Source organism: Leucoraja erinacea, chromosome 6 (assembly GCF_028641065.1).
Source record: "Leucoraja erinacea ecotype New England chromosome 6, Leri_hhj_1, whole genome shotgun sequence".
In the NCBI taxonomy this organism is placed as follows: Eukaryota; Metazoa; Chordata; class Chondrichthyes; order Rajiformes; family Rajidae; genus Leucoraja; species Leucoraja erinaceus.
In genome coordinates this window covers 25,397,846-25,415,887 of record NC_073382.1, presented here as the reverse complement: position 1 = coordinate 25,415,887, position 18,042 = coordinate 25,397,846, and the positions used below count along the sequence as shown (strand labels likewise).

The 18,042-nt window shown below is 45.6% G+C and overlaps 1 protein-coding gene across 21 annotated transcripts in view; it reads left to right on the top strand.

Annotated features, from left to right (window-relative positions):
• Positions 1-1,772: 1,772 nt before the first annotated feature.
• Positions 1,773-18,042, top strand: part of mycbp2 (MYC binding protein 2) — a 217,821-nt gene continuing 201,551 nt past the window's right edge. For 20 of the 21 annotated variants that reach the window (XM_055636757.1, XM_055636765.1, XM_055636751.1 and 17 more), the window contains exon 1: positions 1,773-2,450. In XM_055636757.1, the coding sequence (XP_055492732.1) occupies positions 2,095-2,450 (356 nt within the window). In that variant the 5' untranslated portion in view covers positions 1,773-2,094. The remainder of the gene's footprint in view (positions 2,451-18,042) is intronic. The other variant, XM_055636758.1, reaches the window with a different exon arrangement.

Genomic DNA, 18,042 nt, shown 5'->3' with positions numbered 1-18,042 from the left:
CATCCCCGACCTCTATCTCAGTTACATTGACGACTGCTTTGGGGCCACCTCCTGCACCTACACACAACTGACTGACTTCATCCACTTCACCACCAACTTCCACCCGGCACTCCAATACACCTGGACCATTTTCGACACTTCCCTACCATTCCTTGACCTCACCATCTCCATCGCAGGGGACAGACTCCTGACCGACATACATTACAAACCCACTGACTCACATGGCTATCTGGACTACACGTCTTCCCACCCTGCCCCCTGTAAAGACTCCATCCCCTACTCCCAATTCCTCCGCCTACACCGCATCTGTTCCCAGGATGAGACATTCCATACCAGGGCATCAGAAATGTCCTCGTTCTTCAGGGAACGGGGATTCCCCTCCGCCACCATAGATGAAGCTCACAACAGGGTCTCATCCATACCCCATAACACTGCTCTCTCTCCCCATCCCCGCACTCGCAACAAGGGCAGAGTCCCTCTGGTCCTCACCTTTCACCCCACCAGCCGGCAAATACAACACATAATCCTCCGCCATTTCCGCCACCTCCAACGTGACCCTACCACTCGCCACATCTTCCCATCTCCCCCCATGTCTGCCTTCCGCAAAGACCGCTCCCTCCGCAACTCCCTTGTCAATTCTTCCCTTCCCTCCCGCACCACCCCCTCCCCGGGTACTTTCCGTTGCAACCGCAAGAAATGCAACACCTGTCCCTTCACCTCCCCCCTCGACTCCATTCAAGGACCCAAGCAATCGTTCCAGGTGCGACAAAGGTTCACCTGTATCTCCTCCAACCTCATCTACTGCATCCGCTGCTCTAGGTGTCAGCTGATTTACATCGGGGAGACTAAGCGTAGGTTGGGCGATCGTTTCGCCGAACACCTCCGCTCAGTCCGCAATAACCAACCTGACCTCCTGGTGGCTCAGCACTTCAACTATCCCTCCCATTCCCAATCCGACCTCTCTGTCCTGGGTCTCCTCCATTGCCAGAGTGAGCAACAGCGGACATTGGAGGAACAGCACCTCCTCCGCCTGGGGACCTTGCGTCCGGATGGCATTAACATTGAATTCTCCCAATTTTGCTAGCCCTTGCTGTCTCCTCACCTTCCTTAACCCTCGAGCTGTCTCCTCCCACCCTCCTATCCGCCCGCCCTCGGGCTCCTCCTCCTCCCCCTTTCCTTCCTTCCCCCCCCCCCCCCCCCCCCCCATCAGTCTGAAGAAGGGTTTCGGCCCGAAACGTCGCCTATTTCCTTCGCTCCATAGATGCTGCAGCACCCGCTGAGTTTCTCCAGCAATTTTGTGTACCAGTTGAGGCCAGTTCATTGGCTATATTTAAGAGGGAGTTAAATATGGCCCTTGTGGCTAAATGGATCAGGGGGTATGGAGAGAAGGCAGGTACAGGATACTGAGTTGGATGATCAGCCATGATCATATTGAATGGCGGTGCAGGCTCGAAGGGCCGAATGGCCTACTCCTGCACCTATTTTCTGTTTGTCGATGCTACACAAATGTGGGAGGTTGAAGATCAATGTTACATTTCCCTTATTACGCCATAAAAGGTATTTCAAAGGATTTAACGCATTCTGGACTTACGGAGAAGTACAACATATGAATTTAGTTGTAGCCACATATAACAGGGGCAGTGCAGCACGCTGGACGACGTGCCTTTCTTTCAATGCAGCAGCCCCTGGTGCCACCCAGTGGGCTGGGAGGACCGCGCCAGTCCTCCCAGCCCTGTTAACCTATCCCGGCATGCGGCGTCGCCACCGTCAGGACGGCAATTTCAAGATGGCAGCGTGGCCGGGTCAGAGTCTGAGCAGTGGGAGACACCGCGGTGAAACGGGCAGCTGAACGGCCACCTTCTGGCCCACTCGGCGTTCTTGGTCCGACCCCGAGGAAAACGAAGAGGATGCGGAGAGAGCGGTCGGCGAACTGAGATCGAGAGAGACGCCCATCCGGGTGTGGAGCGGCAGTCGCCGGCCTCCTGTCACTGTTGGTCCCCCCGTCCCCTCCCCTCCCCTTCAGTGTTCTCGGCTGGGTTGTGAAGTTGCTCGCCGCCTCCTCCCCCTCCCCCCCACCCCTCCTTCCCCCGGAGGATGATGTGTTCGGCTCCATCTCCTCCTGCACCCGGGGCCGGGGCCGGTGCCGGTGGCGGCGGCGGTTTCTTTCCTTGCACCTCGCACGCGGAGCCCGAGCACTCTGCCGCCGCCGCCGCCGCCGCTTCTCTCCACACGGACTCGCTGCTCCTGCCGCCGCCTGGGTCGGCGGCCGATGCTCGGGCTGTTGCAACTGCTGCTGCTGCTGCTGGAGGAGGAGGCGGCGGCGGCGGCGGCGGCAGAGGAGGTGGAGGAGGGATGGAGGACGGGGCCGGGCGTCAGCTGCTGTCAGGGAAGCTACTCGGGAACAAGTACCAACAGCTCTTCGCCGCCGCCCTGGATCTCCAGCATAGCAGGTAAAAACGGCCAGGGAGGAATGTCAGCCCAGCTGTGCACATGACACAAACATGACACAAAGGGTGCAAGCACACAATGAATAAAAAAAATATAAAAGCAGGAAGTGCTACAACATTAAGTCTGTTACTCTTCGTAGACGCTGGCTGAGCTGCAGTGTGTTTCCAGCATTTTCCATTTTTATATCAGTTGTCCATCAGCTTGATTAAAAAATAAAAATAAATGTAAGGCGTGCAAGCACACATGGATCTTTCAAATACAGTGTTTCCAATGGGATTACAATAAAACAGGCTGTAGACTCAAATATTAAAGCGATTGAATATTTATACTTTGTGATTGCAATTGGGACTTGCATTAGATGCACTGCGAGTCACATAGGTTTAGATGTTTAGCGAGTAACGTCCAAATCAATCGTCGTCAATTGTTACAGCTACATCGGATGCGGTTGTCAAGATTTATAACCTCGAAGGGGTTTAGACCATGTAGTCGGGGGTTAACTGTTTCTGTTTTAAATTAGTACGCAACTTGCCGGGTCTTGTATACAGCGTACTTCGATGTAGGTTGACGAGTAAAACGTAGGGAATTCTTGCATTGGGTTGGAGACAATGATCTGTTTATGCGAGATGAGTGGCCGTTTGAGGGAGATGGGTTAGATTGGGCCATTCTGCGTCTAAGTGCCCAAGGCCGTGAATATGACAGTTTAAAGTGTTTGTTCACTTGTTTTTGCAGATGCCAAATCCCCCCCTATTGTTGTACGCCCATTAATTGGGGGTCGGGGGAGAGAGATAGATGATACGTGTTTGAGCGAAAAGGATTGTTTTTTGTTCGTTGTCGTGCTTTAGATTTCGGGCTGCACACTTACTGAGGATGGAGTTACTGTTTGGTTGTTTAGCAAAAGACAATAAGCGGACCTAAAAAAGCATGAAAAGTGGTTGAGAGCATTTGCCATTCAATCCTTCGCTTTCCGTACTCGCTTTGGTATAAATGATGACTAGACGCGCAAGTATTATAGACAACGATGTTCCGTCATTAAAATATAGAAAACACCCGCTAAATGTTAATAACTTTGAGGCCATCCCCATTCTCTGACCCTATGGATCCACTTCAATGCATACCGTGCCATAAAAAGATGAAGTAATGTTGTGAAATGCTGCTCCCTTAATCACGTGCAACGCTGAAAACGAAACCTATGCTGCATGAAAATGAAAGGATCTTGAAAAATATCATTTGTACAATGCCGCTTGTATTTATAAAATGGTGTAGCTGTGAAATATAATTTCTGTTTGCAACATGAGGTAGTACGTATCGTGCGTGAATTACCTAATCCATTTGAACGTTATAGGGTGGAGCGTTACTTATCTCTTGTGATTCGATGGCAAATCAGCAGTAAACGCAGTTGGACAAGGAATGGCCAAACCGCTGTTAGTGTTGTATTACTGAGCAATAAAAAAATGGGTGAAAACGTGTAACAAATAATATTGTGGAATTATACGTCATGCGAATTGTATTTTGACGGAACCGAAGTGTAGATTTATCGAGATATGCAAAATGACCATTCCTCCTTGCAGGTGTGACACTTTTTGTGAGAATCCTCAGTTCTGTTAACACCATCTTGAGCATAGAACATTTTTATCAAATATTGAGATGGTGCAAATGAGAAATACATCATGAAGTGATAGATAAGAACGTAAAAAAAGTGTTATACAGTATTGCAGGAATGTGCATTGGACATTATTCAGGATGCGTTTTTTAAGAGTTTGAGCTGCCGACTTCCTACACAGTGCTGTGGTGTTATCACATCACTGTTCAGTACCGTAATGTTCCACATACTAGAAAAGAAGCAAACCAAAAAAAATCTTTGAATAATGGAGTTAGTTGACCAATAGAATATAGAAAGTTATATCTTGAGTGGGGATTTTTATTTTCATGTGAAACCAATGCAAACTTAATTGCAAGTTATGATTATAGTTGAACTTAAAGTATTCTTGTTAGCTTCATAATTGAATCCACGTATTGTTCTGTATCACAAAATACTTGGATTTTATTTTTAAACTGAATCAGTCTTGAGCTACTGTAACAAGCGATAATTTGTTATGATGGCATAATAAAAATAACAAATCAACGCCAGTGCAAAACCTGCTGTGTTTATGTATGTTGTTGTGGTCTTTATATAGAATCCAGAGGCCTCAAGGGGCTGTCCCACTGCAGCAACCTAATTGGCGAGTTTTAAAGAGTTTAGGAGAGTTTGAAAAAGTGTCATGTTGAAGACCTCCTTCGACTATGTTGAAGACTAGCTTCGGGAAAATTGGACACCGAATAGTGAAGAGTGAAGACAACCTCCTTTCGACCATGTTGAAGACTATCTATGACTACCTTTGACTACCCTCGATTACCTACAAATAACACGTCGACCTACTTCGACTAAACCATGGCGACTTTTTTTACTCGCGGGCATTTTTCACCATGTTCACCAAAAATGGCGACCTAGCTGAGGCCTCGAGTACGCGGGGACTACTCTTGAGCATGAAGGAGAGTTACAAAGACCTCCTAGGACCTTGTGTCGACCATGCTGCGAGTATGAGTCGAGGGCAAACTCTTCTAAACTCGCCAATTAGGTCGCCGCAGTGGGACAGCCCCTTAAATGACCAAAATAAGTTTCAAATATAGATTATACAATGACACCTGCTTTGTTAAGTACATGTAATATACAGATGAGTGTCAATTGTAATGCTGCTGAGAGGAATTCATTTATTTTGTGATACTATATAACCAGAGGGCTTTATAGGGGGGTTGCACGTAAGGTCACTGGGTCATAGGGCTTGACGCGCGGAGCCGCTCAATCCATCTGGAGGACATCCGTAACTTCCGGTATATGTTATTAATGCAAGAAACGCGTACTTTCCTACCTGTTTAAAAACCGCCAAAATGTTGGATTTTTGTGCTGATAAAAATTGTGGAAGTCGGGGTAAGTGTGAGAGACATGTACCTAACTTCAGAATTCCAAAAGTGAAGCGAAATGAAGGTAAAGAGAAGCGAGAGCTGAAGGGACAACAGCAGCTAAAGTAATTGGTATACATTGGCTGTGCAGATATCGGAATTGAAAATATTGGGGATTATCGCGTTTGCTCACTGCATTTCATCAACAGTAAGGCATTATTTGTGATTTTTTTTCTTGATTCCTTTGGTATCTAAAAAGTCTCAGAAGTGATAAATCTGGCTGTAAATTTTTCATCAGATGGGTTTTCATTTTGTATGTAAAAACCCACTTGAGAACCATGGGCGATTTAAAAAAAATTACAGCCAGATTTATCACTTCTGAAACTTTTTTAGATGCCAAAGGAATCAAGAAAAAACACAAATAATGCCTTAGTTGATGAAATACAGTGAGCAAACGGCCAATGTTCGCCAAGCACTCCGGCTGATGTTGTCCCTTCAGCTCTCGCTTCTTCTACCGTCATTTCTCCTCACTTTTAGAATTCTGAAGTAGGCTAAATGTCTCTCGCGCTTTTCCCGATTTCCATAATTATTTACAGCGCAAAAATTGACGATTTCAGCCGGTTTTAACGGGCCCGCTATGCTAAAACCATGGTAAGTGCCTACCTGCAGTTCATCGCGTGTACTCCATTTGGAGTAACGTAGCAACAGTACTGGTCATGGGTCGTGACCCGACTGCCGTGAAACCTCCCTATATACAAATAGCAAATGCAAGACATTCTTGTTCTTGCAATATCCGTTATTTGATGGACTAGTTGCCAAAACAGACTACTTATTTGAATTTTTCAAACTTTTAGGTCAACAAAATAAAATTCTGTACACACCATCTGGAAATTTTAGCAAATAATCCTATGTCTTAGTTAATTGCAAATCAGTAATAGTGATAAACATTCATTGTACGCATTAAATTTGAGGAAATGAAAGTATCTGAATTTAGGTTAGTCTTTACTATAATGCTGCTTTATTGCTGCAGACCAATTACAGAAACAAGCCTAGAAACATTAAACATTAGGGTCACAAGAAACTGCAGATGCTGAAATTTTGAGCTAAATATGAAGTGCTGGAGGAACTCTTCTTTCAGAACTTCTTTCAGAGGTCAGGCTTCTTTGGAGGAAATGGACAAATGATGTGAATTTAGGTTAATTCTTAATGTTTTTTTTTGGGATTTTTTTTTTACAAAGGTGTTGGATAATGTTATATCTGGGTCCAATTTATTGCTGCAGACCATTTGATTACAGTTAATGACAACACTGCCTAGAAACATTGCTTAAAGAGTTAGGGTCAGGCAAGAAACTGCAGATAGGCTGAAATTTGAAGAAGGGTTTCAGCGAAATATGATAGTGCTGCTGGAGGTACCTCTTCAGCAACTTCTTTCATGTTGATGGTCAGCTACTCAATAAAATTGCTTTGGAGGAAATGGATAAATGATCAAATGTTTCGGTGGTCAGGACTTCTTCAGACTGTTCCTCCAATTCTTAATGTTTTTTTTGGGATTTTTTTTTTTACAACAAAGGTGTTGGATATCGAGTGTTATATCTGGGTCCAATTACTGGATAACACAAATGCATCATGGCTCAAAATATTTGAGTTGAATGGTTAATGATTGGCAGTAACACTGCAGATCAACATGTTTGTTTTTGGTTTATCATTTATTTCACTGCTCGTGCAGAGATTGTAGAGTTCAGGCAATAACATATCTATTTTTTTGGACAAAATTACACAAAAAGGCTGGATCATCTCTTTCAGCGGTGCAGCACTGCATCTCTTTTAGCTTGCAAGGAAATAGGCAACGTTTCGAGCAAAGAAAACCCTTCTTCAGTCTGATCTCATTAGGTGTGGTTGGGGGGGGGAAGAATGGAGAGAGGAAGAGGGGAGCCAGAGGGTGAGGGGGTGGGAAGGGGAGAATTGACCAGGGGGAGTTACGGAGGGAACAATGTTTTTGCGCTAAAGCAGACGGGGGGGGAGAAGATGAGAAGATGTGGCGAATTTCCAGTGGGGTCACGTTGGAGTTGGCGAAAATGACGGAGGACTATTTGTATGTGAGGGGCTAGTGGTTAATGCGGGGTGGAAGGTGAGGAGCCTACTCTGGGTCTAGGGGACTGCCTAGAGCAGCGTATTGTTATGAGTGGGGGGGGATGGCTTGAGTCCTTGAATGGAGTCGAGAGCAGTGTAGCATCTCTTGCGATTGCAAGGGAAAGTGCCCCAGGGAGGGGGGGTGCGGGTGAAGAGACCCGTTTTTGCGGCTGGAAAGATGTAGCCTCTATCTATTGTAGGGGGGTTATGAGTGGGGGGGAACCCCGTTCCCTGAAGAATGAGGATATTTCCGATGCCCTGGTGTGGAACACCTCATCTTGGGAGCAGATGCGGCATAGACGGAGGAATTGGGAGTAGGGGGATGGAGTCCTTACAGGAAGCAGGGTGTGGGTCCATCTAATTCCACCTATCATCCACCTGCCTGTCTTCTAACTCCACTCCTCCACACCTAACTCTAGCTGCCCATCATTCTTCACCCCTCCCTGGTCCACCTATTGCCTCGTATATCCTACCTCACCCTCTCCTTATTATAATAGCTATCTTCTCTCTCCACTCTTTCCTGATTTAGGGTCATGATCTGAATCATCAGTTTGTTTCTCTCTACAGGTAACTGTTTTGACTCGCTAAGTTTCTCCAGCATTGTATTCCTTTGGATATTATGGTTGGTTGTTTAAAGCACTTTTTGTATTTTAGTTTGACTTTTACCATTAGGCAAATTCTGTGGTACATTTTTGAAAGGTTAAGGAACGAATTTCTGATAATTCAGTATTTATATTTGTGCTAGATTCATGATTATTTTTCTTTTATCCTAGCAGCATATTATAACAAAATCCAGCCAAAATTACAATGAGACTTTAGTGTGTAGTAGGATAGCTGCTAGCTTTTCATTTTTTGGCTATAAAAATATAAACAGACGAAATTGAAACATTCTTAGTCCCAGAGTGAATGGGAGAAAATGACTGCAAATGACATCAAGGTTGCTGGAGCTGCGAACAATGAGGAATGCTGTTAAAGTGTACAGCGGTATATAGATCAGCTACAGAATTAGGAAGAAAAATGACAGATGGAGTTTAATCTGAGCAAGTGTGTGGTGTTGCACTTTGGGAGGTCAAATGTAAGGGGAAGGGATGCAGTTGATGGCAAGATCCTTAACAACATTGATGTGCAGACGGATCTTGGAGTCCAGAGTCATAACCCCCCGAAAATGGCAGCACAAGTAAATAGTGGTAAAGTAGGAGTATGGCTTCATGTAGCAATGTTACAAAATTTTGAGATTTAAAAAATCAAGTGTAATTTATCCCATCAGATAAAGCATAAAAATAAGTTTAATTTGACACCTAATTCACTTTCATATCTCAAGTATTTAAAAATGTTATGGCCATTTTCATACTCGGAAATTAGCATCTTGTTCCCTATTGGTTTTCTATGGACATAACAAAAAAGTTGTGATCATGGACAGTCAAAAGGCCATCATAACCTTCTTAAAAATTAAGAGAACTGAATGAAATTTTCAGTTATTGTAGATTGAACCATTCTGAAACAAACATAAAATAATCTAACTTGGATGACCTGAAATTAAAGCATATAATTAGTTAGTTACCCAAGTGTAGCAAATTTCAAACTTCAATTACTAGATCTAAACATCTATCCATTTCTTAATAAATTATTGACGTTTTAAAATAGCCCAAGTGTCCAAATAATATTCATAAATAATTCACAATAAAACATGATTTTAAAATCTCATTTACATTCATTTATAGGCCAAATGGAAGGAATTTAGTGTTCAATTGCTGTAAATTAAAGTCAATTTAAATCGGCTTTCTAGTGGGTTCCTGTGAACGCGCTGGTTTAGAACGTTCACATTGCAGCGGATTTGTGCCCTCAAATGCCCAGAAAAATACTGCGGGATATAAAGAGCCCAAAATGAACTACTCGCTATAGAAAACTTTATATACAGGGTTCTCAAGAAGCCCCTTTTAATGTAAAAATAAGGTACATACCTTTAATTGTTTGCTTTATAAAACCCTGGGGCTGCGAGAGGTCGCGGGTTTAGAGAGTGGTTTTTAAACTACTATAACTATTATACAAGGCCATAAAAACTAATAATACCTTTTGCGACGGGGTCTTTCAGCGATTTTCCGTTAATGATTTACTAGGCTGAACATTTTCGATTGCAACAGCCTAGTAAAAATCGCGTTTTAAACCCGCCCCCTCTAAACAGCGCCAAAATCGCGCACACGGGCTGGGGCAGATTCTCAGCCACGATTCAGGTAGGTTTTGTAACATACCTACTTGATGGTCTTCATTGGTCAGGACATTAAGTATAAGAGTCAGCAAGTCATGATGCAACACTAAGGTTTTGGTTAGGCAGTATTTGGAATATTGCATGTAGTTTTGGAAGAATGTGGGGGCTTTGGAGTAGGTGCAGAAGATGTTTACCAGAATGTTACCTGGATTATGACATATTAGCTACAAGGAGAGGTTGGAGGAACTTGGATTTTACTTCGGAGTCACGTGAGTGACTACGTGAAGAACCCCGCCAGGACGCATGCGTGTCATATCGCTACACGCATTGCGAAACGTCAGACGCGGTGGAAGGACGTTCCTCCGCGGCGGCAGTTTAAAAGCCGCTAATTGCAGGTAAGTGTTTACTCTGCGGTCTTTTTTGTTCCCATTTCTAACTACAGGTAGGAAAATGGAGAAAACAAAGAAGACAAGGGCTGCGACAAAGCTGGTGAGGGAGGACCGCGGAGTAGCGGGAAGCCAGCAACAGCAGCTAATGGCACTTGGATCACCCGTGGTGGGATCAGCTGCGCCCGATGTCGCCTCCGCACTGGCCAAATTCACGTGGCAAGGCTAGACACAAAACTAACAAGGTCGTGGACTCGGAGGAGTCCGACTTTGAACCACTGCGGGCGGCCAGCGACCGAGAGCGCTGGACCCGAATGGAACGGTGTATGGAGCATTTGCTCCAACGTGACAGACTCCAGGATATGGAGTCGGGTCACTGTGGGCCCCATGGTAAACCCACAGCAGTACCTTTTCAAGGGCTGCACAGTGCTTCTACCTCATCAGAGCGGAGCACTGCGGGTCAGTGCTGGGCTGACCTGGAAGAGGGGGCCGCAGAAGAAAAGACAAGTGTGCATGGGGTGCAGGAAAAAGAGAACTTACTGGACATGGTGGCCAATTTTATACAGCCGGAACAGACTGGACAAAATCTGGAGCCAAAGCTTGCTGCCAGTATAGACTACATGTCCTTAAACCAGTTACAAGAGCAGCCTGTACTGGACACCACAGGAAGACACCTGGCACAGGGCAATTGCATATCTCTGAACGTTCCAATAGTTAACAACTGTATATGGAAACACATTGGAACAGGAGTCAGGAGCATGGATGTAAAATTGCAAAAAGTACTGAAAGTACTGACCGCAGGGATAACAGCATTTGCCCGTACAGTGGACGACAGGGAAATGTCCCAGGATCAACAAGATGCACTGGCACTATTCTGCAACACCCAGCATGAAATAAATAACATCAGGAAAAGTGCCATTCAACCCACACTGAACCCAAAATTCGCGGGACTGTGCAAACCTGGGACCACGAAACCACCCATACTCTTGTTCGGAGGCAACCTATCGAAGCAGGTAAAAGAGCTCGATGAGGAAGCCAAAACCTTGGGGTTAATAAAAGGAACACCAACAAAAACCCACTACAGCCAAAGACAGCATCCCTACGCACCCATCAGCAGAACTGGTGAAAGCTCGAAGGCACGGCATTTCAAACATGAGTCTTTTTTAGGCCATGGCCCAGGCCGGCCTTCTTGGAAGAACCTCTGGAGACTTTGCGCCCCACCCAAGGTTTCCATGCGGTTCCCGGAGGTTGCAAGTGGTTGCCGGAGGTTGCAGGTAGTGGAAGCAGGTAGGGAGACTGACCAAAAACCTCCGGGAACCGCATGGAAACCTTCGATGGGGCGCAAAGTCTCCAGAGGTTTCCGTTCTGGTTTCCTAAGTGGGACAGGGGTATTTTTGGCAGCTCATTCCATATACCCATCACACTCTGAGTAAAACTGTTGCTCCTCAGGTTCCTATTAAATGTTCTCCTCTTACCGTAAGCATATTATGATAATATTTCCAAAACTGGATATTATTGTGAAATTCACTTTCGGTTAAGTCTGTGGACAGAACTATGCAAGTGACTGCATTGAAGCAGAAAATTTGTGAATTTTATCACATTTCTGGTGAAAATACACTGCTTGCATTGGGTGAAAGTTCTATAATTTTATATGACTGATATTGTTAACTGTACATTTGACTGTTTGATGGCAGCCCAGGTATTTGCAGTGCTCAGTATAAGCGAGATCGGTATTCTGAAAAACGCAAGGAATCATGGGATTTGTCGAAAGTCACAAGCCATAAAAACTCTCAGCAGCCGTGTCGCGGCATGGACACAGACCTGCGCCTCATCTGCAGCCAGGACCGAACCTGTGTCTCCGGTTCCGCAATTGCTGCTGAACCGCCACTGGACCATTCTGGGGGCGGCCAGTGACGTCGGGAATCAGAGGGGAGTGGCGCCCCCAGGCCCACAGACAGCGCGGTGAACCAGCGCTAAATCCAGCTGAACTCTGCCTGTCTTGCCGGATTAACCTGTAGTCCTGCCTGGTCTGACGGGACACCAGCCCGGAGCAGTGGAGTTAGCGCTGCTTCTCCGCGCTGGCTGTAAGCCTGAGCCATCCTTGTAAGTCCCGGCAGGGCTGTAGGTTAGCCCGGTGAGACAGGCAGAGTTGAGCTAGATTTAGCGCTTCTCTGCGCTGGCTGTGGGCCTGGGGGCACCGTTCCTGTCTGACTCCTGACGTCTGGCCGCCCCCGGGACGGCGAGGGGAGGGGACGGGGGTGGCCCAGTGGCGGTTTGGCAGCGATTGCGGCGCCGGAGATCCAGGATCGATTCTGGCTGAGGATGAGGCGCAGGTCTGTGTCCATGCCGCGGTTCGGCAGCCAAGAGTGTTTTTTGCATTGTGAGCTATGACCTGGGCATGCGCAGTCGACTTGCCTACTCAATGGCTGATTTAGGGTCGTCAGTGGGAATTTTGTTTGAATTCACACGCTTTTTGTATGCAGTAAGTATGTGCATCTTATTTCTCATATTATTTTCAGATTGTCAGGTTGCAATATTTCTTTATTTTCTAACTGATCTTCTGTTCAATTCTATGTGCAGAAGTGGGTAAAAACAGAGACTTTAATTGGGAAAGGAGAGCCAAATGTTTTCATTAATATAACATCCTACTCAACTATTGAACAGCATCGTAAATGCTTTAAGATCACTGAATTATCTCATTGTTCATCTTTGGAAAGCACAATAGCCTCTCCGCTTTGGGGACTAACGCCTTTGCATATGAATGATTTGCATTGGGAATATGTAGCAAAATTCTTATGTACTCTTTTTCATTTGTGATGGCTGCAACCTACATGGCAGTCCAATGTTAAAACTGAACAGATTTTGGTCATGTGCAAGACCTGTTTTTGCTTTGCATTATCTACTAGCATTTCTGCTGGTGTGATTCTGATTTTTAGTATGATATTGTTATGTAATATAAATCCTAATATTTTGATATCTGGGCACTGAAGCTCCTCATTGGTGTGCAACTGAGTTTATCTTTTTTTTCCCGAAGAATTGAATTAGATTAAAGTTTTCAGAGATTTATTTGCATATTCCCAATATGTGGATCATTTCCAGCCAAATATTTGCAAAATACAAATTATAATATGATCATCCTTGCCCAGCATGCATTCATTCATTCCAGTCCCTACAGTGCCCACTAGTTCTGGAAGGCATCCAGAAAACATGTGGACACTATGTGCTCTGTCAGGGACACACCGGCACAGCCATATACCCAGAAGAGGGACAGGCAGGTCACTCAGGCGGAGGCTTTTGCTCATGTTTATTTTGAAAGCTGCAGAAAGCTGTTTTATTTTTATTTGTGGTAGACCTAGATTCCTCATTTCACATGATACCAAAAAAATAAGTCACATTAAAAAAAAGTGTCATTGTTTATTAAAGGGATACATTTCTGTGGGCCTTTTGATCAAAACAACCACATTCTTGGTGGTTCCCTGCTTGGGAGACAAAAGTGATATTTCTTTAATGTGCCGCCAGTGTCATTTCCTTTCAGTCAATCTGAATTATGTACGTTATTTAAATCATTTGGAATAGGCACCAATTAAGTATAATGTTGTCTGCTTCTGAGTTTTGCTTGACATTTTAAGCATTCCCATACTTTCCTCCGTGTAAACAATCTTTTTTAATATACATGTTATAAATGTTACTTTTTCACTTGGTTTCAGTTTGCCTGTATGTTCATAAGTTGATAAATCATAGCAGCAGAATTAAGCCATTCGGCCCACTGAGTCCACTCTGCCATTCAATCATACTTGTAGCAATGTTACAAAATTTTGAGATTTAAAAAATCAAGTCTGCAATTTATCCCATCAGATAAAGCATAACAATGTTTAATTTGACACCTAATTCACTTTCATATCTCAAGTAATAAAAAAGTTATGCCCATTTTCATACTCGGAAATTAGCATCTTGTTCCCTATTAATTTTCTATGGACATAACAAAAAAGCTGTGATTGTGGACAGTCAAAAGCCCATAACCTTCTTAAAAATTAAGAGAACTGAATGAAATTTTCAGCTATCATGGATTGAAGCATTCTGAAACAAATATAAAATAATCTTACTTGGATGACCTGAAATTAAAGCATATAATTAGTTAGTTACCCAATTGTAGCTAATTTCAAACTTCAATTACTAGATCTAAACATCTATCCATTTCTTAATAAATGATTAACATTTTTAAATAGCCCAAGTGTCCAAATAATATTCACAAATAATTCACAATAAAACATGATTTTTAAATCTCATTTACATCAATTTATAGGCCAAATGGAAGGAATTTAGTGTTCAATTACTGTAAATTAAAGTAAATTTAAATCGGCTTTCTAGTGGGTTCCTGTGAACGCGCTGGTTTAGAACATTCGCATTGCAGTGGATTTGTGCCCTCAAATGCCCAGAAAAATACTGCGGGATATAAAGAGCCCAAAATGAACTACTCGCTATAGAAAACTTTATATTACAGGGTTCTTAAGAAGCCCCATTTAATGTAAAAATAAGGTACATACCTTTAATTGTTTGCTTTATAAAACCCTGGGGCTGCGAGAGGTTGCGAGTTTAGAGAGTGGTTTTTAAACTACTATAACTATTATACAATTGAACAATTCTCTGGACTACTACCATAAGACTGAAAGAGTGAATCGTACCATTTGTGCATGACTTAAAGCGGCTGTCTAAACTGGAACTAACTAAACTGAAAAGGTTTAGAGGCTATAGGGCCATAAAAACTAATAATACCTTTTGCGACGGGGTCTTTCAGTGATTTTCCGTTAATGATTTACTAGGCTGAACAAGGGGAGGCCATTTAAGACTGAGGTGAGAAAAAACGTTTTCACCCAGAGAGTTGTGAATTTGTGGAATTCCCTGCCACAGAGGGCAGTGGAGGCCAAATCACTGGATGGATTTAAGAGAGAGTTAGATAGAGCTCTTGGGGCTAGTGGAATCAAGGGTTATGGGGAGAAGGCAGGCACGGGTTATTAATTGGAGACAGTCGCAATGAATGGTGGTGCTAGCTTGAAGGGCCGAAAGGCTTCCTCCTGCACCAATTTTCTATGTCTATGTTCTATAAAAAGATGGTGATGAGATTGCCGTGTAGTCAAGTCAAGTCAAGTTTATTCGTCACATACACATACGAGATGTGCAGTGAAATGGAAAGTGGCAATGCTCGCGGACTTTGTGCAAAAAGACAAACAAACAAACTATAAACACAATCATAAACACACACATATTATTTTACATATTAAATATTCAAAGGAAAAATGTTCAGTAAAGTTAGTCCCTGGTGAGATTTACAGTCCGAATGGCCTCTGGGAAGAAACTCCTTCTCAACCTCTCCGTTCTCACAGCATGGCAACGGAGGCGTTTGCCTGACCGTAGCAGCTGGAACAGTCCGTTGCATGGGTGGAAGGGGTCTCCCATGATTTTATTGGCTCTGGAGTTGCACCTCCTGATGTATAGTTCCAGCAGGGGGGCGAGTGAAGTTCCCATAGTGCGTTCGGCTGAACGCACTACTCTCTGCAGAGCCTTCTTGTCCTGGGCAGAGCAATTCCCAAACCAGATGGTAATATTTCCAGACAAGATGCTTTCCACAGCCGCTGCGTAGAAGCACTGGGGGATCCTCGGAGACACTCTGAATTTCCTCAGTTGCTTGAGGTGGTAAAGGCGCTGCCTTGCCTTACTCACGAGTGCTGCAGCGTGTGATGTCCTTGTCATATCCTCAGAGATGTGGACTCCCAGATATTTAAAACAGCTCACCCTATCCACAGGATCCCCATTTATCCTCAATGGTGTGTACGTCCTCGGATGATGTGCCCTCCTAAAGTCCACGATCAGCTCCTTCGTTTTTTTGATGTTCAAGAGGAGGTTGTTATCCTGGCACCAGAGTGCTAGATCAGCCACCTCCTTCCGGTAGGCCTTCTCATCGTTGTCTGAGATCAGGCCCACCACCACAGTGTCATCAGCAAACTTAATCATTGAGTTGGAGCTGAACCTAGCCACACAGTCATGTGTGTACAGGGAGTACAATAGGGGGCTGAGGATGCAACCCTGGGGCGATCCCGTGCTCAGGGTGAGGGACTTCGATGTATTCCCTCCCATCTTGACCACCTGGGGCCTGGCGGTGAGAAAGTCCAGGACCCAGGCACACAGGGAGGTGTTGAGCCCCAATTCCATTAGCTTCCCGGCCAGTCTGGTGGGGACTATTGTGTTGAAGGCTGAACTGAAGTCTATGAACAGCATCCTCACGTAACCCCCCTTCTGGCTGTCAAGATGAGAGAGAGCGGTGTGCAAAACCTTGGAGACCTCATCGTCCGTGGATCTGTTCGGACGGTATGCGAATTGCAACGGGTCCATGTTGCGAGGGAGGAAGGCGCAGATGTATTTCTTCACCAGTTTCTCAAAGCATTTCATGACTACCGAGATAAGGGCCACCTTATTCAGACAGGCTGGGGAGGCATTTTTTGGTACCGGTATAATGATGGATTTTTTGAAGCAGGCAGGGTTAGATTGCTGAGTAGTGCCCGTTAATGGGAAGTAGCACAGTTAAGACATTGAGTGTGAAAGAACAGAAGGTTTCAAGGCTCATTAATGTGAATACCCTCGTCTCACCTATACAAGAATTTAAAATTGGTTAAGTAGCTCGTTTAAATCGAGAACTATTTGCAAGTACAGGTGCACAAACTTTTATCCGAAAGCCTTGGGACCAGACACTTTTCGTAATTCAGAATTTTTCGGCTTTCGGAATGGAAGATTTTTAGCGTAGATTTTAACGGCTGGCTCGGTGGTAGAGTGTTCGGCTCATATCCGCAAGGTCGCGAGTTTGCGCCTCGATCCCGGCAGTTACTCGATCGCGAGTTTGAGTCTTCAATGTAGTTTTTTCTTGCAGAATAGGAGAGAATAGGGAGGGTTAGGCTGGGATCATTCTCTGCGAGATGATCTTAGTGCGGGAGACAAGTGTAGGAGAGGTGTACTGACTGTGTGGGCAGAACTTTGGAAGTGATTGCCCACCATTCTCAAAAGCCGCTGTGTCTCCCTGTCCCTCCAACTCCAGAGGAATCCGCTCCCCGATGGGCCACTACGGCGACAAGTGGCAGTTCGCCCACAGCCCGAGCTGCGCCCCCTCATCCGCAACCTGGGTTCCTCTGGAGTTGGAGCGGGGCTGGGCTAGAGTTGTTGCTGGCTGTGAGTCTCTGGGATCTCCGTGCTTGCAGTGGGCCTGGGGGTCGGTGTCCCGATGAGGGGGCGCAGCTCGGGCTGTGGGCGAACTGCCACTTGTCGCTGTAGCGGCGCATCGGGGAGCGGCTTCTGGTGGTCCTGACGTCTCTCAGCTCCTGTCCAGGGGGATGGCCGGAGACGTCAGGACCAACAGGAACCCGCTCCCCGATGCGCCGCTACAGCGACAAGTGGCAGTTCGCCCACAGCCCGAGCTGCGCCCCCTCATCCGCAACCTGGGTTCCTCTGGAGTTGGAGCGGGGCTGGGCTAGAGTTGTTGCTGGCTGTGAGTCTCTGGGATCTCCGTGCTTGCAGTCGGTGTCCCGTTGGTCCTGACGTCTCCGGTCACCCCCCTGGAATGGAGCTGAGACTGGGAACTGTACCGCCCTTGCCCCCTCCCTCTGCAACTGCAAACAACCCCACAGTTCCCAGTCTCAGCTCCTGTACAGGGGGGTGGCCGGAGACGTCACAGCCCGAGCCATCAGCTTCTGTCCCTACGGGGACAGCGGAGAGCGTGTTCCTCTGGAATTGGAACGGGGCTGGGCTGCTGCTGGCTGTGGGTCTCTGGGTTCTCCGTGCTTGCAGTGGGCCTGGGGGTCGGTGTCCCGTTGGTCCTGACGTCTCCGGTGACTGGCACTGGCTACAACGTGAAGACAGTGCAAAGCCCCCGCGCCGGTGCAATGCGCGGGG